The following is a 23,448-nucleotide window of genomic DNA, read 5'->3' as shown; positions in this document are numbered from 1 at the left end:
TAGCTGTGTGTCTTTAGGTAAATACCCTGAAGTTTCTGGTCCTCAGATTCTGCATTTATTACTGGGAGTGATCTTGCCTCCCCTGGGGTGGGGGTTGCTGGGAGTCTAAATAAGATAAAGGAAGGAGAATGCTCTACTCACTATTTGGCAACAGCAGCGTCTGGAGGGTTCTCAAGAACAAGCTGCTGCTCTTGCTGTCAGTACGACCCCAGGCTAGCTCTGCAAACACCCCCTAAAAGGCTTGGAAGGACACGTGCATGGGGAAGTTTATTTGTAAGGACCTAAGGCCACAGTTCTCAACTTGTGGGTCATGACCTTTTTGAAGGGTCAAATGACCCTTTCACACAGGGGTTGCCTAAGACCATAGGAAAGCACAGATATTTACATCATAATTCATGGCGTAGCAAAATTACAGATAACGAAACAGCAACAAAAACAATTTTATGGTTGGTAGTCACCACAACATGAGAAACTGTATCCAAGGGTCAAAGCATTAAGAAGGCCGAGAACCGATGGTCTAAGAGATGAAGAAAGCCTGGGGAGAGGAAACTTTGGCAGAGAAATCACCTGGGCTCCCAGAACACTGTTTTGTGCTGCATGACCTTGCATAAGTAGCCTTGAACTCACAGAGATCCACCCGCCTCTGTTTCCCAAGCCCTGGGACCTAAAGGTGTGCGCCAATGTCTACGGGTTTACTCTAGGTCTGAAATTTTAGATTTCTTTCTAAGTCATTTGCAAAGTAAATTAAGCAAATGTAGATGATTAGGAAGGTGATGAAAACTACCATAGTGTTCTGGAGTGAGCAGACTGGAAGGGGCTGCCTCTACTCTGCTTGACAGACAGGACCTGTGCCCTGTGCGTCATCCCCAGGGAAGTGCGTCCGCCACTCACTTCATTCTTCTCTGAACACTGAGATTTCCTTGGGGTCCTTCTCTGGGTTGTCCCCAGAGTCACTTCCTCCTGTTTTCCCCTTAGGTACCCTGTGCTTGGAATGCTGTGGTTGGATTTTGCATTCCTCTCTGTCTGCATGTATGTATATATGTATATGTGTGTTTGTGATCATGTCCTTTCCTTTCTTACAGAGCTGTCTCATTTCCATAAGCAGATTTTCCAGCCCCTAATTTGTTTAATTAATTAATTAACCAATCAATCAATCAATCAATCAATATGCACATGTGGAGGCTGTAGGTTAACCTCAGGTGTTGTTCCCCAGGTGCAAGCTACCTATTAAAAAAATAGGTAGATTAGGCTCTGATTGGGCTTTGCTGGCTGCCAGAGAGCTCCAGGGACTTGCTCTTCTCCACCTTCTCCACACTGAGCTTACAAATGTATTCTAACATACCCAGATTTTAAAGTGGACTCTGGGGACCCGTTTCAGGCCCTCATGCCATGTGGCAAACACTCTGACCAACTGAGCAGGGTTCTCCCTAGCTCAGTAGTCTTTCTGAATGTAAGCCACACCTTCCTGAGCCCATCAAGACAAGATTTTTTGAAAACAACAGCAACACTCCACCCCCCCCCCCCCAAAAAAAAGCAAACAAACCAAAACCAAAATTCAAATGGATTTTCATCCCTTTGCCTCAGGAAGAGTTCAGGGATTTTACAAGTCTACCATGGGAGGGACAGACCCAGTGTTTGTAAATGTTGAGGACCAAGCAACAGCTGGTCAGATGAACAGGGCATCTGCTTTGGCTTATTTATTTAAGAGAATGATGGAGTTTCTGCAGCTGCATGGCTGTGTTGGCTGCTGAGGTTGGTCACTTCAGGAAACCAGACAGACGGCCGTGAGCTTCCAGTACAGTCTCGGGAAGAGCAGGCGAACAGGCTGGTGGAGCCGTAACCGTGACTGTGGGAACTGTGCCGGAGTAGAGACCTGACACTTCAATGTGGCCAAGGATGACCTTGAACTTAGGATCCTCCCGCCTGCATCCCCTGAATGCTGGCATTAGAGGCGTGAACTAGCACACAGTTTATGCGGCACTGGGGACCAAATCCAGGGCATCCTGCACGCTAGCGAGGCACTGTGCCAGTTACATCGTATCTCCAGCACCACATACCGAGTTTTCTGCTCCCACAGACAGTCATGGTGCGACTGTAGGAAACAGACAGTATTTCCTCCTATCATTTCTGAGCGTGCATATTTCAAATTGGTATCTTTGTGTTGCACTCTGTCGGACTGTTTGATTTTGCAAATTGCTGTTTAGACTGCTGACTTGAGTTTCATAAAAAAAAAAAATAATTGAATGTGTTTTGGTTTGGGATTAGGGCAGAATGTTCAACAGTTTCTGAAACTGTCTCAACTACACATCTGCTATTTTTGACTGTATTGATGTAATGTATATTAGAGGCTCTTGGCGCTGATGATTCTGAATGAAAATATTGGCCAACTCTGGAATATTCAGACAATGCTCTGTGTCCTGCAGTGTCAAGTATCTGGTCAGGATTAAGTTCTTGGGGCTGGGGAATAGTGATTTCTTTGCAAGCATGAGGACCAAAGCTGGAACTCCTCAGCATTTACATTAAAAACAAAAACAAAAAAAACCCCAAAAAAAACAAACAAAAAAAAAACACCGTGAAAGGCTGGTGTGATGGTATACACCTTTAATCCCAACACTCAAAGGCAGAAGCAGTCAGATCTCTTTGAGTTCAAGGCCAGCCTGGACTACATAGGAAGGTCCAACAAAAGAAGTTCCAGGCCAGCCAGAGAGGCACAAAAGACCCTGTTTTTTTTAATTTATTTTATTTAATTTTAAGTTTTTAAGCTGAGCAAAGCTACAAACATTTGAACCCTTAGCATTGGTCGGGCAGAGACACGAAGATGCCAGGAGTTTGCTGGCTAGGCAGCCTACCCCAAATGGCAAGCTAGAGACCCTATCTCAAGGCAATAAATCAGAGAGAAATATTCTTAATGTTCTCATCTGCTTTCATGATGGTGCTCACTCACACACACACACACACACACACACATCCCACACACATACACATGCACATAGGCACACACACACCACAACATTTTTTAAAACATGGATTCTGGGATTAATTAACCTCAGGTCTTCATGCTTGAGTGGCAAACGCTTTACTGACTGATCCACCTTCCTAATCTTGTTTAATTTTTAAATCTTTTTTATGACTTTGTTTTTGCTTTTGTTTCAAGACAAGGTCTGGATGGCCTGGAGCTTGATACATAGACCAGGCTAGCCTCATACTCACAGGGATCCTCCTGCCTCTGCTTTCTGAGCCTAGGATTAAAGGCATGTACCGCCACATACAGCCTCAACTGTGACGTTTTCATACACACAGATATAGTGGACTTTAATCAATTTCCCCTAGCACACTATAATTTTGTTATTGTGATTCTGTAGGTTTGTCCTGTGATCACCTTGTTGGCAGCTTAGCCCTCTTCAGAGTTAAACCTTTACCCAAAGCATTGAGTTAGACAGAAATAAACAAAACAAAGCAAAGCAAAACGAAACAAAAACAGTGAGAGCCTCCAGGAGTCATAGCAAACACATCCGATTCTGTGCCTCCTTGTGGGGAAACACAGCGTGGAGGGCAAACATTCTCAGGGCGGAGACGCTACTGCAGAAACAGAGGTTTCTGTAAGGTCCGTACTCACCATGGTTGTCTCAGCGATGGATCCGAAGCTGTTGATGAAGATGTTGCAACTCACGTTCACAGGAGGACCTGCCAATCAAGAGAGAGTCCCCACTGAGTCTCAGGCTGTGGAGAAACTAACTTCAAGGACAGAGCTCCCCAGGAGAGCCAAGGAGCCTCTGCTTGTTATCCACCCACCCCTCAGTGCCTGGGATCCTCAGCTTGCATTTAGCATCTCTGCCAGCCTAGACTCCCCAGCTCCCAGGTAAGGGGCAGGTATACCTTACAGGAGGCCGAGCCAAGCCGTACCTTCATTAACACGGGGTGATTCATCATCCTGCCATCTGGCTGAAATCCCTTCCCCAAGCCCCAACTGTGCCTTCTAATTTGTGTCTGAGATATATTTATGGCTACAACATTTGGAGGCCATCTTGGGAATTGCAGGGAAGAGCAAGTTCTTTGCCTTGAACTTATGAACTGAAAATGAAGGGGTGATGATGGGAATTACCAGGATTTGGTGGGGGAGAGCCTGATGGACAGTTCACCAGCCTTTGTTAAATACTGTGTGGACAAGTTTTTTTTTTTTTTAATTTTTAATTTTTTTTTTAGCTCTGCTATGTCCTAGAAAGAAGGGAAGGAATGCCACTGCCTTGGCACTTGTTTCTGAAGGGGATTCTGCTTGGCTGAAGCTGGGACCCTTCATTTCATACTGTGAGTAGTAGCGGTTACCAACCTCTGAGCTGCTTCAGGGAGACCATGACCGGCATGATCTCACCATATCCTCCCAACATCCCTGTGAGAAGGCTGGTTGTTACCCAAATTGTGCAAGGTAGGAAACTGAGGGTCAGAGATGCCAAGTTATTCCTCTGTGGCCTCACTGCTAGAGAATGGTGGAGCCAGGGTTCCAGCTCAGATTTGTCTGATTCTTAATGGCTGTAGCATAGGAAACAGGTTGAGAGGGTTGTGCAAATGGGGGAAGAATCACTGTGGTGTGTGTGTGTGTGTGTGTGTGTGTGTGTGTGAGTGCACATGTGCCTTTGTGTGCTTTGTCTTGTTCCTTGGGTCCCACCCATCTTGTTTTTTGAGACAAGGTTCCTCACTGTATTAGTCCCTTTTCTGTTGCTTTGATGACATACCATGATCAAAAGCAACTTTTGGGTGAAAGACCTTATTTTAGGCTTATGATTAGAGATGGATAAGAGTCAGTCATGGTAGAGGGACATGGCATCAGGGGGCAAACATGGCAGGAGCAGGAAGACAAGAGATCACATCTTTAACCTCAAGCATGAAGCAGAGAGAGAGAGAGAGACAGAGACAGAGACAGAGAATAGAGACATGGACAGACAGACAGACAGACAAACACACACACACACAGAACTGGAAGTAGGGCAGGGCCATACACTCTCAAAGACAGCCCCCAGTGCATACTTCCTCTAGCAAGGCCCAACTTCCTGCAGCTCCTGAAACAGCTCCATCAACTACACCAAACTTATCGGGCACATTTCTCATTCAAACCACCATGCTAGGCTAGGCTAGCCCGGCAGAAAGCTCCAAGGATCACCTGTCTGTACCTCCTAACACTAGAATTATATGACTTTTTTTTTTTAACTTGGGTGCTTGGGATTGAACTCAGGGCTTTATACTTGTAAGGCTGGTACTTTACCAATGGAGCTATCTGCCCAGCTTTCCCCACCCCCTTTATGAGACTGGTCTTGTCCTGTAGCCCAGGTCAATATGGAACTCACTATAGTGATCCTCTGCCTTCTGAGGCTGGGATTTTCAGGAGTGTGCCATCCTGTCTGGCAGAATCTAGAAGACAACACTGAGTTTCATAGAAGCAAGCATGAAACAGCTAGAGAGGGGCGTAAGACCATGATCAAGAAGGGTCAAAGGAGCAGAAGCCAGATGAGAAAGGGTCTGAAGACTAAGACCGGAGGACTTCAGAGAGGAGCTGACCTTGATCTGACCTTGAAGGTGCTTAGGACTTGGATGGATCATAGACCTTAACTTGAAGGGTTATAATCTGTGAATGCCTTCAGGGCCCATCTCTTATTGACCCCAAGAGTTGCTTAGCCAGGAAGAACATAATTGTCACCACTTCTCAAAGGAGCACAGGGGCTTTTAGTCACTTATCTGAACTCATGAGGTAGAAGGCAGTAGAGCCAGGACTGGAAAGAAGAGGGCAGATACCTTTATGTCCTCTGGGACCTAATCCATGGCCATCTTCAGAAGGTAGCCCACAGCTTTTGCACACAAATTTTGTTAGATTCCCTTTCTCTTAGAATGCTTAATGGATAGGAGGAATCCAGGTTTCCCTTCGAGGCAGTGAGTGTCCAGCTCTGGGGTACACATACAATCCCAGCCTCACCTACTAATGGGGCGCAGGGCAGCCTATTCCATTTTCTGAATCTCAATTCCCCAAGCAGTTTGGAGGGAAGGCTGGATATTAATTATTATGTTATCATCATAATGTCATCATCATCATCATCATCATCCTTTTTTGGAAGCAAATTTATTCAAGGCTGGTCTAGAGGAATATTAAGAAAATCTCCATCTCAAATATCTATTTTCAAGGCCTCAGGGAGTGACAAGACCTTTTATGGACACAAGAGGTTACAGTAAGACAGTGGGTGGGAAATCCCAGGGAAGGTATTTCTCATTAGAAGGTCTCTCCTCCTCTTTTTATTTCTTCTCCTCCTTTCCTTGGTCACCCAGTACTGAGGATGGACCTAGCCCATGCTAGGCAAGACTTCTATCATTGTACTCCCCTACTCCCCAACTCTCTTGAAAGTGAGTCTGCTTCATTTCCTTTTCAGATGAACCAATTTGTAAGGAGAAGGAAAGGGTGTGTGTGTGTGTTTGTGGCCTCCAGAGAATATCACGTGTTAGGGATGGACAGTTACAGGATAAGGGAAGGGTGGTAAAAGGAAAGAAATGGTTAGGGCACCGTCCGAGTGGAGGCAGAAGCTGGCGAGAGAACCGTCTTAGCTCTGATGTTTGGTATCCTATCAGGGAAGCTAGCCTTAGAATATGGGCTAGTAGGACTGGGGTCCTTTCCATCACCTCACTGAATGCTTTCCAGACTTGTGTGGCTGAGGCCATCTGAAGAACGTCTATCATAGACCCAGTGAGGTGTGGTGGTTCATGCCCATGTAATCTCTAGTGCCCAAGAGGCTGATACAGAAAGGCCAGAAGTCTGAGGTCAGCATGGGCTCCAGAATGAGAATGCTGCTGTCTCAAAAAGCCCAAACTAAAACCAAACCAAAACAGAGAGAAAAAAAAAAATTGCAGAGGCCCCGGCTCAGCCCTTAGCGGTGAATCGTACTTAGCACAAGGTCTGTTGTTTAACAAGCCACCTGGGTGATCCAAATGCACAGCTAGTTTTGGGGGTTGCTGGGAAGGATCACACCCCCTCGTCGGACTCAGCGTCTTCATCACTGGGTAAATGCTGCCTATTGTTTGTCCGTGCTGGCTGAAAATTGCTGCTTTGGGAAGGTTCCCCAAGCAGAGGCTTACGTCCCTCACTCATTCAGCCCCAGATCCGTTTTTTTTTTTTTTTTTTCGTTTTTCTTTAGCCTATCTTTTAAATGCCCCAAAGAATCACCGCTCATGCCTTGAGGTGATGCGCACAGGGCTGCGTGCGCTCGGCACTGTGACTCCCATGTAAATGAGATGCTGATATATGAGTTTGAGGGGGCACAAGCCACGAAGACCCCGTGGGGAGGTGAGGTTCACAGACAGAAAGCCGAAATTAAATTATCTTGAGAAAATTACAATCCGGTTGCCGTTGGTAGTGGGGTAATGTATATATTTCATTAAATATTAAAGTTTAATTTTGCTTTTGTGTATGTGTTTGCATTGGGCTATGTCCCTGATCCTGGAAGCCACCGCAACACAGAAAGCCTTTGCCGAGGCAAGTCCTCAGAGCTGGGAGGGGCTGGTCCTTCTCCTTGCCTCTCTTTGGATGCTCAGACAGAGGCTCAAGCCCAGGAAGGGATCTCTTAGGGGTGGGGTGGGAGGAGATATAGGCTGGATAAGCAGTTTTAGTGCTGTTTACTTCCACATCACAGTGTGAACTGATTGGGCTCTGCAGACCAACGTGCTTGTAGCTCTTGGCCACCTCAGACTTCAGGACGGCCAGAAGCGAGTTGCTCCTGTTCCAAACAGTTGTGTGTGTGTGTGTGTGTGTGTGTGTGTGTGTGTGTGTGTGCTTTTGGAGTCTGGGCTACATGGTCATTTTAGGAACACTGGGGCTTTCCTAGGCTTTGGGGAGTCTTATTTGGGTCTGAAGTGGGAAAAGGAGAGGAGATCAGATACAGAAATGTTTTAATCTCAAGGGAGGGAGCAAAGCCCTTCTCCTAGCTCCTGGGTGGGAACTTCATCCATGATGCTCCTTGCTTCTAGCTAGGGATAGGTGGAAGGGAGAGCCAGCATGGAGTAGGAAGTCTAAGAAATTATCTAATCCTGTAGATTCGAGACTCAAGAGTTCTGAGTAAGATTTTTCAGAGGGGCATGGAGGTGCAGGCTGTAATCTCAGCACTCAGGAGGCTGAGAAAGGAGAGTCTTGAGTTTGAGGTCAGCTTGGGCTACAAAGCTTATTGAGGGTCTTCTGTAGGAAGTATGGTGGGATGTACAAAGAATAGCCCTTGAACCTTGAAGGTAATATATAGTCTTTATATATATATATATTTATATATTATTTATGCAAATATATAATTATATATTTATTTAGTCTTTATATACATATATTTAGTCTTTATAAATGTATATATAAAGACTCAATAAAAAGAAAAGGCCTGGATCTTGGACTAAAGGAAGGAGAGAAATAAGACCATGATGGGTGGAGTTCTGAGAGAGTCCACCAGAGGGCGTGGTGGACTGACCTCTTAAAAACTTCTAGCTAGGGGCAACCGGTATAGCCTCGTGGCTGAAGTCCATACCCTCCTATGCCAGAACGGATTTGGTTTAGCCAATGGTGTTCTCAAGAGATGTTATTTAGTGTCTGTCTTAAGAGATTTCACATCGGACCTCAGACTTAAGTCCTGTCTTGGAGGACCTGACTAACCACACAGTTTTCACTCCTTCCTGGCAGCCATGAACAGGAGGAACTAAGGAGAAGTGGACCTTGCAAGACACTTGAGTTTTCTATAAATAACTAATTATTTGGAGAAAGAGAGGAGAGAAATGGGAAGGCAGAGCTTGGCTGTCTCTGACTGTTGCTCTAAACCTTATCTTTGACACAGGGTCTCTCATAGAACCCAGATCTCATCACTGGCTTGCCAGAGATCTGCCTTTCTCTGTATTCCCAGTGTTAGTGTCATAGACCTGTGGCCATGCCTGGCTTTTACACTGGTGTCGGATCTGAACTTCAGGTACTTTTAACTCACTGAATGAGCCCTCTAGCCACCATATCTCTGCTCTTTCCACATATCTGCCTGGCACCCCTCCAGCCAACTGTACTGCAGACTTCCCTGTCCCTAGGAGAACCAAGATGTGCTGACTAGTCTTTTGTCAACTTGACACAAGCTAGAGACATTTAGTCACCTCAACCGGATGGGCCTGTTGTATATTTTTCTAATTAGCCATTGATGTAGGAGGGCTCAGCCCACGAAGGGTGATACCACCCTTTGGAAGGTAGTCCTGGGGTGTATGAGAAAGCAGACTGAGCAAGCCAGTGAGCGACATCCCTCCACATCCTCTGCATCAGTTTCTGCCTCCAGGTGACTTCCTGGAGCTCCTGCCCTACTGGGCTGTGATGTGCAAACAGAAACTAAAATAAATCCCTTTCTCCCCAAATGGGTTTTCGGTTATGAAATCAACAGAAACCCCAAGAAACCAAGCTTTGCTATGATGATGGAAGGGTACTTGGGAGCCTGAGTACAATCCCTTGGGCAGCTTCCAGATCTCTTTCTGTCTGCAGAGACTTTTGAACAGAGCAGTCAGAGAAAGGGGTATGAGGAAAGGGATGAGGGGCCATTTAGAGGCAATATAAGCAGATATTAGATAACTGTTTCCAGCTGCCATGTCCATCTTTGACCATTACCAGCTGTCATGTCTATTTTCCTCTTGGACTTGAGCCTCAGGAGGGACAAGGAGAAACTCCTGGAACCAAGAATTGATCCTATGGCTGTTGCTTCTTGGGATAAGATTTCTGTGGGGTGCTGTGTGGAAGATCCCCACACAGCACAGGGTCCCCAGAGGTCCTTAAAGCCATGTCTGTGGGCTGCAAGTAGTTAAGACACAGCCTTCAAAGGCATCAGGGAACAGAGAGCCCTGATCTCTTGTCTGGCACTAAGGTCCCAATGGGACCATGAATGCAGAAGACGTGGACCAGCATTTGTGATTTGGCAGTGATGGACTTGGAACATGTTTTGTGTAAATTTACATGACTCAGGAATCAGGAATTTCTTGTAGGGTTCAGTTTTGGGTCTTCTTGGACTATTGGCTCATCTGACCATATGGGGTCACATTCCCATAGATCATCTACTGGCTGGGGGCAAGGGTAGCCATCTTCATTCACAGGAACTGGTGGCTCTTTTTATACACTGTTTCTGCCTGATGTGTCTGACCTTTGTCTAGTGTAGGTGGGCAGTCCCAGACCATGGGCTGGTACTGAAGATAGAAGAGAAAGGAAGATGAACCCCAGGGGTCTCCCTGCTTCCTGATTCAGCCCTGTTGCCAGGTCTTCACCACCAAGTAGACTGTGTCTCTCCAGACTGTGAGCCAAATAACCCTTCCTTCCTCAGGTTGCTTTTGTCTCAGTGGCTACAGTAGGCATGCGAAATGGCGAGTCTCATTTACAAGAGGAACTTGCAGAATTGTTTGTTGGTCCACGGGAGCTCCCTGCAGGTGGGTTTGAATACAAGACTCCTTCCAGAACAAACAAAAGTGGTGCTTCTTGGGCCAAGGCCAAGGTAGACCTACTCCTCACTGGCATCTCCTCAGGACTCTGTACATGCAGCCAAGGCTACACTGCAGAAATGTGAAAACCGAGGCCCAGACAAAGGGAGGGCCTTGTCCTAGCTCACAGAGGTCACTTGTGCTTGAGCCAAAACTTGACCTCCATACCTTGTTTTACCGTGTGTGACATCAGACATATCAAACTAGACCTTAATTCATTTACTGACTCCCGGAAACTAGAAGTACTTTTGAGCTGAGTTCTCTGAGGCTCTCTCTGGACTTGTTGGCAAAAGAGATTGCATTGATTAACAATGTCTGCCTTGGATGGGGATGGAAGTGAGGTTCACAGAATACGTGTATCATGGGAGAGTGTTTCCTATGACTCTGAAAGGAAAACTTTCTTACCTTTAAAGTTGGGCCTGATCCTGGCGTCGTATCCAGAAGTCCTCCCCATGAGCTTATCCAGGAAGTCCGAAGGTGACATGGGCTTGGGTGCAGAGCGTGCAGCTTCGGCCTCCTTGGAAGCAGCAAGGCTAGGGAGAGAGAGAGAGAAAGAGAAAGAGAAGAACAAGGTTGATTGTGGATCTTCTCCATGCTCTGATCAGACCCCAGCCTTGCTCAGCCATACAAGACCCTTGGAGTGCTATGTGCTTGAGCTGGGTCTTTAATGAGGAAAGCACAGGCTGCACTGTTTAATCAGCCCAGTGGAAGCCAGCCTAGGGCCTGGCAGACAGCCAGTGTCTGACTGAGGCTGAGAAGTCTCCAATTCCTCATGGTGTCTGAGATCATGAGTCATCACAGCGGCTGCTGGGGCTCCTTGGGAGAGGAGGCTGAGGGGTCGGGCCTGGGTCTCCCTTGAGAAGAAGACTGGAGGATCAGTCTGGTTGACTCAGCTCTGTCTTGGGTGCCTGCCCTCTCACAGGTGTATGGGACATTTAAGAGTCTCAGAGATAACATAGCCTTTTCCTTTCATGTTCTCAGGATCAGCTATTGTAAAAATAAGCAAAGAGGTAAATAAAAGTTGCTGAAGTCAAATGCATTTGGAAATACAAATCCCCCCACCCCCAACCTTTAGCAGGCTTACACACTTAAGCACAGGGGTGCTTATACTACAAAATGAGCATTTTAGAGATCTACCATTAGACCCTGGAGGTGGTACACGCCAGTAACCTCAGCATTCCAGACGCCGAGGCAGGAGGATTGCCATGAGTTTGAAGCTATCCTGTGCCACACAGCAAACATCCTTCCTCACAAAAAACAAAACAAAACAAAACAAAACAAAACAAAAACCCCCAAACCTCCAAAAACTTGAAAAACCCAAAAAACAAAGAAAAAATGAGGTGAGTTTTTTTTAAGAAGTCCACCTCCACGCTTGTAGGTATGTCTTTCTTTCTGAGTAGTTCTTTTTCTCTTTACCCTGTGCTTCACGTCTGCACCAAAATAGCTATGGTAAACCACATTGCTGCTTAAAAGCAATGGGGAGGGAGATGGGCAAAGTTGAGGTAGGGTAGAGGAAGGGTGCTACCCGGGTTCCAGAGTTAGTTGGTACCTCACCCTTTAGTACCAGTTGTTGGGAGTCTGGAAACCAAGTGTCTGGGGGATGTTCTGAGGTATTCCCGTTGGGGCCCTCTTCCCTAACAAAGTAGTCTAGGAATGTCTGAGCAGAGTCCCAAAGGGGCCTATGTTTCACAGAGTCCCAGTTGGAAGCACAGGGGCTGAGGAGGAATCACTTGGGTTGCTTTGGGTCCCTACGAGGCCTGGGTTCTAGAGCTGCGCTGAGCAGATGGGGGATTCCATGTGCTGCCCTGGCAGAGGCTTGTGGGTCTTCAAAGATGGATGAGACACAGAGGTAGGGTGGGGTGTGTGTGTGTGCATGTATGTGTGCGTGTGCATGTATGTGTGTGCCCACACACATGTGTGATAGCTCTGTGTGTTTGTGTGTATGTATGACAGTCATGTATGTGTGTGTGAGTCCTGTGTGTGTGTGTGTGTGTGAGATAACATTGTGTCTCCCAAGGATTCATTCCAAACTTGCCTTGTTTCTTGCTTGCATTTTTCTTGAGCCTTTGTTTTCAATGCACGCTGGACAGGCATTCCACCTCATGCCTTACCCTCCCCTGGGTCCTCCAGGGTGGCATCCCTGCTAACTGACTAGTCATGCCGCAAGAGATGACACCCAGCCTGGCACCTCATCAGGCACATCTCCTTCCCTTCATATCCTGCTGGGGCCCAAGTTTACCCCCCAAGCTCCAGGCTATCACATCCTTCCCAGGTCTACCAATATCTCTGCTTCCTGTTTCCTGTGTCTCCATCATCCTCTCTCACTCACCATGTCCTTTTAAGCCATGGGTCAACTGTGATACATCTATTTGTGGGGTTGTGCTTTCTGCCTCAGCCTCCTGAGTGGCAGGACCCCAGGTGCACGTAGCTACACTAACTTTAAATTTTTTAAATTATTCTTGATTTCTATCTTTCTATGTTTACTTATTTATTTGTGTGTGTGTGCTCCTGTGTGCACATGCATGGTGAATCATTTTTTTTTTCCTTTCTGACCACCATGTGGGTCCTGGCGATCAAACTCAGGCTATAAGTCTTAATGGCAAGTGCCTTTACCTAGTGAGCCATCTTGTCAAGCCCAGCATCTGTTTTTGAGGCTTGTTATAGCTGGTTATATCCAAGGGTAGGGGATCCTGCGATTTTATTTTATTTATTCCTTGTTTGTTCTCCAATCCTCCAGGTGTCTACCCTGATGTCTCAAACTTAATTGGTGCTCAGCGGTTGTGTGGTGACTGAATGAGGATGGAAACATCCGTTAATTAATCAAATATCCCAGCTAATAGGAAGTGTTCGTAAATATTGGTACATGGGTTAACAATTTAAAAATAATTAGACTATTATACACAGTATGAAAACACAGACACAGTCTGGTGTTTCTTAGGCCATTTTCAAGGTATGCTGGGATTTTTCTGAGCATCCTTTCTCAGGCTCTGGGCATGCTCTATTCCAGGTCTCAAAGGGCTGTGGTGGATGGATGAGGGACAAGCATACCTTCATCATTGTTTGAGTGTGTGGCTAGGGGTGTAGCTGGAGTCCTGTGATGGGATGGGCTTCTGCATGTGCTGATGGTGGTGTCATATGGAGGGTGTATGACAGCTAAGTGCAGAGATTAGAGTGTGGGCGTGGAGCAGATAATGTCACAGAGCTTGGTGTGTGCAGACAGGGGGCTACCTGTATCTGTGACAGATGAGGCCGTTTGTGGTCATGTGGGTTGCAGTGAGTGGAGGGGTGGGTTAATGTAGACAATGCTTGATGCATGTTACACACATTTGTTTTCCTATACATTGTGACGTATAATGTAGTAATGGCTCCCAATGGTTCTGTCAATGTCATCCCAGTAGCAAGAGGCAAGAACTAAGGGAGAGCCATGAAGGAACACTGCTTAGTGGCTTGCTTCCCATGGCTTGCTCAGTTTACTTTCTTATACACTCCAGGACCACCTGCCCAGGGGTGGCACTGCCCACTGTGAGATGGGCTCTCCTATATTAGTCATGAATATAAGAAAATGTCCCACAGGCTTGCCTACAGGCCAACTTACAGTAGGCAATGCCTCAGTTGAGATTTTTCTCTTATTGGGTGATTCTGGGTTGTGTCAAGTTGACAACGAAACCCAACCAGGGTAGGGACCACCTCAGCCAGGACAATGACAGCTACATGGAAAGGGGAAAGCTTTTTAGTGTGCTGGTGCCCGTGGTGCTCGCCAGTGACCATGGCCTGAGCTTGTCACACCAACAATGGAAGATGGGGTGTTGGAAGCATGGCAGATGCTTCAGACTTATGGATGACCTTTTTTGAGAGGATGAGAGCGGCTGAGAGAAAACTGATTCAATAACGATCCAAGTGGACCCCTCTACAATCTCAGGACTTGGGAGTCTGAAGCAGGGGCATTGTTATAAGTCTGAGTCCATCTTGGGGTACATAGTGATATCCTGAATGGAAGAAAAAGAGCGGAGATCCAATGTCCTCTACTAGCCTCTGTGGACACACATAACATGCACAGGCATACACATAAAAGAAATCTTAGAAATTACTCTTCTCCCAAAACAAAACAAAAAGACACAGAGAAATCAACAAATCTTAAATTCACCATTATTGTGTGTGCTCAACAACAACCCCAAATCGCCAAGGCTTCCTAATATTTCCTCAGAAACGAGGGCTCCATCTTGATGCCAAAGTGGCCATTTCCCTGCACCTGATAATCTTCATTCATTTCTGCCTCTGTTTGGACAGTACAGTTTGCACAGGATTATTTTAAGGCTTTCTCCCGTCTTCAGTGGATCTGTGCTCTGGGCATCTGTGGACAGGAAACACACTGCTTTTGGTGTCACTGCCTCTGGGGACTTTAGGTACTTACTTAGAGTCTGTGACCTACTGGACCCGGAAGCTGAAATTGAGGCACCTTACCACATACAAGTATTAGAAAGAGAGGCAAATTATTTCATTTTTTAGGTTATGCTTATACATGTATGTCTGTGTGTGGGTTTGTGCATGTGTGAGTGAAGGTACCCATGGAATCCAGAAGAGGGCACCGGACACCCGAGAGCAGGGCTCATAGGCATTTGTCTAACATGGAAGCACGGAACTAGGGTCCTCTTTGAGAGCAGCAAGTGCTCTTAACTTCTTGAACCATTGCTCTAGCCCCCCAGATAAATTTGGCGAATACTGATTGACAGAAGGGGAAAGGTCTTCTGTCCCACAGATTCTAAGATGCATTTTTGGACAGGACATGAAGAATCTGTCATCTTCTGCTCAGGGTGTGTGTCCCATTGGACACACCTCAGTTGTGGCTCCCAATGGTAGATACCATGTGCATCTACCATTTGGTTTGGTTCATTGTTGTCAGCTTGACATAAAGTAGAGTCAGCTGAGAAACAGACTCTCAGCTGAAGAATTTTTCTCCCTTAGATTGGCCTGTAGGCATCTGTGGGCTGTTTTCTTGATTAATGATTGATGTGGGAGGGCTCAGCCTATTGTGGGTAGTGCCATCCATGGGCAGGTGGTCCTGGGTTGTGTAGGAATACAAGCTGAGAAAGCCAGGGGGAGCAAGACAGAAATTAGTGTTCCTCTATAGCCTCAGCTCTGATTCTTGCCTTCAGGGTTCTGCCCTAAGGTCCTCCCTTGGCTTCCCTTCCTGACGGGCTGCAATCTGTAAGCCAAATAAGCAGTTTCTTTCTTCAAATTAATTTTGTATTTACCGCAGCAACAGAAAGAAAACTAGGACACCATGGAGAGGCTTGGGCACAGTGTTCAACTGTAAGGTGGAATAATGGAAGGATGTGGGAATGTGGGGCCTTGGGTGAGCTACTTCTGCTCCTGGTTTTCAAGTCCCTGTGGTCTGAAATGGAGTGGCTTAGCATAACTAGAGAGGGGCCTGAAGCCTGGAAGCATCACCTTACAAGTGTGCAGTGTCATGAAGCCGGTCCCGGGGCAGAAGCTGGTCCCTCTACTTTGGGTGTTGTACAAATAACTGTTCTGGTTCTTTCCCATCTAGTACCAAGATGTCTGCCTGGTGAGTCATTTCTCAAGATTTTTTTTTTCTGGAATAAAGGCCAAACTGATGTCCAGAGTCTGGTTCTCCAGGTACAGGGAATAAGAAGTATGGATTCTAGCCAGTTAGGGCTGGCTAGGACATGGTAACTTCCACTGCACCGTGCCACCAAGCCACCAAGAACCACTCTTGGTGAGCAAAGGGAGGGGGTCCTCACAGTGCTCCATGCATCCCATCTCCATAGCTCACAGACAGCAGAGAAGAAAGTCTAAAGGTAAGGCAAGCAAAGTGATATGTGTTAGGGGTAGTGCAGGAGAGAAATCAAGAGGCTGAGAGAGGAATTCTGGGAAGTGGAGTGGAAAAGGGAAGCAGGAAGAGTGCAAAGAAGAGAAGAGCCCAAGTGGAAGCATTTGAGGGTGATTAATGGCTGCAATCAAGGGACTGGTGAATGTAGAGGTTAGACACTCAATTCAGTTGTGGGAGTGGGGGCAGGCAAGAGCGCTTGCTGCTAGAATGATATTTGTGCTCAGTCTCCTAGGCAGGGTTGTTGGTTGGTGGGTGGCTGGGGAGGGGGGTTGGTTACTGTTTGTTAGTAGTCATGCTCATAGAAGAAACAAAAGAAATTAGATCCAGGTATCTCCCTCTCCCTCTCCTTCTTCCTCCCTCTCCCTATCTTTCTCCCTCCCCTCCACTCTCTCCACTCTGTCTTTCTCTCCTGTCTAGTGATAGGGGTGAAACCAGGGGCAATAAAGGGCAGAAGAAAGAAGAACCCACTAGGTAGCCAAGACCAACTTCCACAGTGCACACCTTCAATCCCAGTACTTGGGAAGCAGAGTCAGGTGGCTGTTAGTTAGAAGCCAGCCTGGTTTAGCTCCTAGTTTATTAATACATACCCACTGTATCCACCAGGTGTGTGCTTGTGGGCTGTGAAAATGAGAATGTCACTGCCAACCAGGATAATTTCCCATATGAATGTCTCCTTTAGTGCCTGATATGAAGCAATGACCTATTGTCATCAAATGGAAAAGTCTTTTTACTTCTGTTCTCTTTCTTTCTCTCCCTCCATCACTTCCTCCCTCTCTCTGCCTCTTTTTCCCTTCCTTCCTTTCTTCATTTTTTCTTTCCTCCCCTCTCTTGTGTGTGTCTGTGCAGGCATGTGTGCACATGTCCATGTTTGTATGGAAGCCTAGCATGGTCATAACCCTCAGTTGCTCTGTGCTTGTTCTTTTGAGACAGGCTCCCTTACTAGTGAACTTAGAGCTCACTAATGAATCTATAGTGACTGCCCAGTGAGCCCCAGGGAACTTCCTGTCTCCACTTCCCAAGTTCTGGGATGACAGTTGTATACTGCCACCATCAAGTTTTTAATGTGGCTTCTGTGGACTGAACTCAGGTCCCCAGGCTTGCGATGCAAACGCTTTACCCACTGAGCCATCTCTTCATCCCTCTGGCTGCTGATTGCTCAGGGGACAGAGTTGGTGAGCTACGGCAGCTTTTAGGAGAGAAGGGCACCATCTGGCTTAGATGGCACCATCAGACTTCTGCGGTAGGCTAGAAGAGAAAGGCAGTATTTGGTCGATCAGAGACACTGTCTGAGTTTTCAGTCATTTAAGCCTCTGTGCACTTTTAGAAAGACTCGTCAGGCATCTGCCACTGTCCAAGTCGTGCTTTTGAATGAAGGGTATGGCAGATGGTGGGGCGGTGCCATCTTCCGAGCTCCTGGGAAGAGGTGGCTGAGCCAGGCCGCTGTTCTCGGCTTGATGGACTGAACTGATTTCTGTCCCTGGGTTTTGGCTCTAGCAGGTTTGGAGGTTGTCATAAGCAAGGGTATGGTCACCCCCAGCTTCTCCTGAGTTGCATCATCCGGTCAACATCTGGCTTCTCCCGGCCAGCTGTGCAGTTCTGATTTTATTTGATTGCAGTAAGGGGCTTAAGCTGGTAGGGGAGAGCCTGGTATTTTATTACTCTCACTTGGTGATCTGCTAAGCAGTTCCAGGGAGCAGACTGCCACAGCCACATGCTTTAAGTTCGCTCTCCCTGGGGTCTGAGGGACGAAGATGCCTCTGCCTCATCCTGCTTTCTGTGGCTGCATGTGGGAAAGAAGCACATGTATTCCAATGTGAGTCTCTTCTGCTATGGAGATAAAAGTCTATGTCCAGGGAGCCACAGAGAATCTCAGAGTTCTTCCGATCCTGTGCCTGTCCCTTGGAGGGTCTCATTCTCCAGAGTTGCATTATGCTCTCTGTTGTCAATTCCAGCCTGATGCTCTTGATAAGCCTTCTATGCACCCACTCTATTTAAATGTCTGCACAGAGCAGGGCTAGCTGCAGAATGAGTCCAATGAGAGGGCTCACAAAATTTAAGGAGGATCTCCTCTTAGGGTTGTGGAAGTGCCAGGCTTCAACTGGCGGGGACCTCAGAAAGAGAGTACCTCACTTGCTCACCTCACCCTGGACCTGGCATCTTGCAGCATCCTGGATTCTCCATCTTGGTCTACTCAGGCACAATTACTTAGACATTGTCAAGTGTATTCACCTGAAGAGGGTGTATCTGTCTCTCTCACATCTCATCTTATTTTCAGAAAGCTCCCCTTGGTGGCAGAAAACATAAATTGAACAATGATTGTAACCACCATGCACCCTGAACATGCTATATATATATATTTTTTTTGGTGGAAAAGCCCACCCCGTTTTACACATAAGGAAACTGAGGCATAAGCATGTTACTTCATCAGCCTAGCTTGTGTTCCTCCATAGGGGACTTACTAAGTGATGTCCATGCTTTCTTTATTCTCATCTCCTCCCAATCTACATGCATGTGTTAAGTCTTGCGTCATGGAAGTCCATTCTTTGGTGGTTGGAGACCGACCCTCAGTTTTATAACCTTCTTTCACCTCAGAATGGGAAAAATGAGGTCTTAAAGAATAATAACAGGACTTAGAGAATAATCTCACAGGTTAATGGACATGGCTTTCATGAAAGAGGGAGCTTGGTGCTTGGGAAGGGCCCCAGAGACACTTGGGTTTAGGGTTTTATAGTGGGTTTGAGGTTCATCTGGGCAACAGAGTGAGACCTTGTCTCAAACCAACCAGTCAACCAGCCAGCCAGCCAGCCAGCCAGCCAGCCAGCCAGCCAGCCAGCCAGCCAACCAGCCAACCAACCCATTCAACCCTAAATTCCGGCTGGTATCTTCAGTCAGAACTTTGGGAAGATTCTTTGTGTGTGTTTGTATGCATGTGCGTGTGTGTGTTTGTATGCATGTGGGGTTGGAAGTCAATGTTGGTTGTCTTCTTCTATTGTTGGCCACTTTATTTTTGAGACATGATCTTTCACTGAACCCGAAGCTCATCAGTTTGGATAGACTGACTGGATTCTCCTATGTCTCTCTCCCTGTCATTGGGCTTGTAACTGTGTGCCACAGAACCTGGGTTTTTCTCACGGGTGCTAGGAGTCAAATTCAGGTTCTCATGCCCACGAGGCAAGTACATTGCCACCCAAGTCGTCTCTCCAGTCCAGATCCTTAACCTTCTCTGGGAAAATCCAAGGCAATGAAGTAGAAGCCATTCCTTTATATTTCTGGAACATTCATGAACATTCCATGAAACGACAGGGCAGCTTGCCATGGTCAAACCTCGTGCCTATGTCTAGGCCCCATATTTCTGATACCTTATGTCATTAATTGTAATTCTATGTCAACTACTCCTCTTGGCTCTTACCTTCCCTGTGTATCTCACTAGATAGGGGTGGGGTGGGTGCTAAGTGATCCTGGGTAAGACAGGGACACAGGATTCAGGGAACTCTTCAGAGGCTTCTGTGTTGGGGAATAAGTCTGGGGGTATTGCTGTGGCTGAGTCCAATCTCTAAGCAGGCTTGGTATCATCAGCATTCACACCACGAGTCAGCCTCAGCCGGGTGAGCGGACGGCTCTTATTACCTTCAATGCAGCTTTCTGTTTAATCAGATAAATCTCACTGGAGAGATGTGTGTGTGTGTGCAGAGAATGGAGCTCAGGGCTTCTGAACAGAAAGTTCAGGGAAAAGAGACTGAACAGATTAGTAGAGGTTGGTCATCTGAGGTCACAGGTGGAGGGATATAAACACAGAGGACAAATAGGACTGAAATGGAGATGTGTGTCAGAGAGCTTGTGATGGTGGTGGCTCCTAGGCACTTTGCATATATTAGCCTATTCAATCTTCCTAATGACCCCACAGAGATGACATCATCACCCCATTTTACCCCTGCGCAAGCTGACGCATTCCCTTTCAGACATTTAGCCAAAATTATGCCTCTAGTAAAACAGCAAGCATAGGAGCCCACCCCACCGGTCTCTTCCGCCCACACTGGGCTGCTGTTCATGCTTCCGATGACAGCAGCTGCTCTGTTCATGCTACTGTTTCCATGACTCTTTGGAAGTGTAGGTGAGAACTCGGGCACTCTGGATTGAAAAGCATGGTTTCAGAACAACATGACTGCCTTGGATTACCCCAGTAACAACATCACCAGGCAAAGGGGCTTGCCCAGGGTCCTAGATGGTAGGGCTGCACCGCCACTGGGTGGGGGTCATCCCTGGCGCTGAAGTGGGACATCTGTTTGAGAATTTGATCATTCCTAAAAGGCAGCGAAGGGATGAATGAAACCTTTCCATTTTTTTTTCTCATGAAATCATTGCCGAGCAGGCATTGTGGTGGGGCTTGAATACAGGGTGATCCCAGGACTTGGGATGTAGAGATGAGAGGATTGTGTCTTTACATGTGTTCATGGCCAGCTGCAGCTACAGAAAGAGAGCCCGTCTCAAAATGCCAAAGGCTAGACATGGGGTTCAGCAGTAGAGTGTGTGCCTGGAACATGCAGAGAAGGGAAAAAAATCAGTCAAAACAACCTCCCTCTCGCCTTTCATTTTACCCCTTTTCTGTCCCAGTTCATTCATTGTTAAAACACACTATCTGCTTTTGCCAACTCCAGCTGTTTGAATGACAAAAAGTTCCAGGATTTTTTTTTTTTTTTAACCAATGTTGTGGAAACAAATGTTAATTTCTCAGATTAGTCAAGGGTTTTCTTTATTAGGCACTTCAAGTTAATAACCATTCACATTTGAGGTAGTGTTAAGTTCATTAGTTCATTTATTTACTTACTAAAAATAATTATAGAGTGCTTATTACGTGTCTGAATAGTCCGCATTGGAGCAGAGTTTAAAAACAACAATATCCTCTAGTCCTTATTGAGCGGCTATAAAGTACCAGACATGAACTTAATTGTATTGTGACTGGAGAGACTCAGGGTGGAGGGGTACTTGCTGCACTGGGGTGAGAACCTGAGTTCTAATCCCCAGAACCCATGTTAGGCTAGCGATGGTTGTACTCATCTGTAATGGGAGTGTTCCTGTCACAGGATGGGAAGTGGAGACAGGAGACGCCCTGGAAGCCTGTAGGCCAGTTGGTCTGATGCCTGTCGGAGCAAATCAGGAAGCGATGGTCTCAAACAAGGTAGATGGCAAGGACCAGGCTGTCCGCTGACCTTCATACATGCCTCGTGGCAAGTGCATGCCTGCTGCCCTCACACACAAGAGCAAGCCCCCATACAACATATACAACACACACACACACACACACTTCATTAGCATTGTATGCTGTATTCATTCTCTCAAACAGTCAAGGATGAGGAAGCTGGCAGCCTTCTCTCTTACCTGTATCAAGACCAACCTCTGACAGCCATTGCATCCTGGGAACTCTCAAACTAGTAGGTGGAAATGTTCTGTAACAAATAAGAGCTCCACCAAGGCTCAGGGAACCTAGCGGAAGTGTGAGCAGAAAGAATGGAATTGCTGGAGAAAGGGCTGGGCTATGTAGAATGCTGAATTCTGGGCCTGCTGTGGCTGTTGCACTCTTGAACTCATGGTGGTTGTGATTTCCTTTACAAGCGTTGAACTAGATAACTCCTTAATTATTTTGTATTATTTCCTTCTCTGGTCCTGTGATAAAATACCCTTACAAGAGGTGACTTAAGTGTGACAATATATTTTGGCTTATAGTTCCAGAGGGATAGGTAAAGTCCATGGAGGTGGGGGAAATGTGGTAACAGGCAGAGCTGGAAGGAAAGAGGAGCTGGCTTGTCATATTCATCCACTCACTGGAAACAGAGAGAAAACAGAAAATGGGACCAGGCTATAGCTCCCTGAAGCTCACCCAGCACAGTAGTAGTGTGAGAACCTGAGTTCGAATTCCCACAACTCATGTTAAGCTAAGCATGGTTGTGCCTATAATGACACACAAACACAATCACACACAGTATGCAACTCAGATATACATTGTTTTTAGTTTTGTTGCAAACTCAATACACATTGGCTCAGCTACACATCGCTTTCAGAGCCAGCTCTCCTTTTCTTCGAGGCAAGCCTCTATAAAGAGTGTTTACTTAGGAGACTTCGAGAGACAACTCAGCAGGAATGTGTGGGACTCTGAGAGATGGAGGGATGGCTGTGGATGATGCACGGTGGGCTCGTGTCCTTCCTTTCTTTTTTTAATGTCTCCCAGCTTTAGGATCTTATGGCAGAGTAACCTCTTTGGAGCTCAAAGGGGAACCACATAGGGGGCTGGGTCTCAGGCCCTCTTTATTTTTCTATGACTCAGAATCAGAGAGAAGCAACCCAAGGGATGGACAGATGCCATGGCTGGAGACTCAGAAGTCATGGGTGTGATGTCTGCCAGCTTCAGTTACTTCTCATACAATCTTGGGCAATGCCTTTCTATGTGTAATCATCAGCCCTCTCAGCCAGAGTGTGTGGACCCTTCTCTCCAACTTATAAATTAGAACTGGAAATCATGTTGAGGGCTGGAGGTATGATAGCTCACTGGCAGAATGCTCGTCTAGCGTGCATGAGATACTAATTCAATCCCCAGGAACACACACGTGTGTGCGCACACACACATACACTCACAGGCACACACACACACACACACACACACACACGCACGCACGCACGCACGCACGCTTGTTGACGACACTATAAATAAGAGCTAGTTTTGGAGCAGGGCATGCTTTCTCTCCCCTGTTGTTTCTCTCTCTCATCTTCCAGAATGATAAGAAACAAATGCATATTGTTTAAAGCACTCAGCCCTCGGCATTTTGTGGTATTAGTACAAGGCGACTAACATTGGAGATATGATTCCTGTGTGTGTGCGTGTGTGTGTGTGCTCTCATGCACGCAGATATGCTGTGCATTCGTGTGGGAGCCAGAGGAAATTCTTGGATGTTGGCCCTAAGTGCTGTTCACATTTTTATTTTTTGAAATAATGTCTCTCTCCGGCCTGGAGCTCATCTCTTAGACTAGGCCATCTGGCTGGTGAGCTCTGGGAATCTGCCTATCTCTGTCTCCACCTTCCCATCACGAGCTCTCGTGACCATGTTCACTCT

General features: G+C 46.6%; 1 protein-coding gene across 2 annotated transcripts in view; it reads right to left on the bottom strand.

Moving 5' to 3' along the window:
- Glra1 (glycine receptor alpha 1) overlaps positions 1-23,448 on the bottom strand; it is a 97,213-nt gene that overhangs the window by 51,452 nt on the left and 22,313 nt on the right. For both annotated transcript variants that reach the window (XM_021634604.2, XM_021634605.2), the window contains exons 2-3: positions 10,900-11,027; positions 3,617-3,684 (exon numbers count right to left, since the gene is read on the bottom strand). In XM_021634604.2, the coding sequence (XP_021490279.1) occupies positions 3,617-3,684; positions 10,900-11,027 (196 nt within the window). The remainder of the gene's footprint in view (positions 1-3,616; positions 3,685-10,899; positions 11,028-23,448) is intronic.

This window comes from Meriones unguiculatus, chromosome 11 (genome assembly GCF_030254825.1).
Source record: "Meriones unguiculatus strain TT.TT164.6M chromosome 11, Bangor_MerUng_6.1, whole genome shotgun sequence".
Lineage (NCBI taxonomy): Eukaryota > Metazoa > Chordata > Mammalia > Rodentia > Muridae > Meriones > Meriones unguiculatus.
Note: the sequence above shows the minus strand (reverse complement) of the source record. Positions and strands in the feature narration are given on the sequence as shown.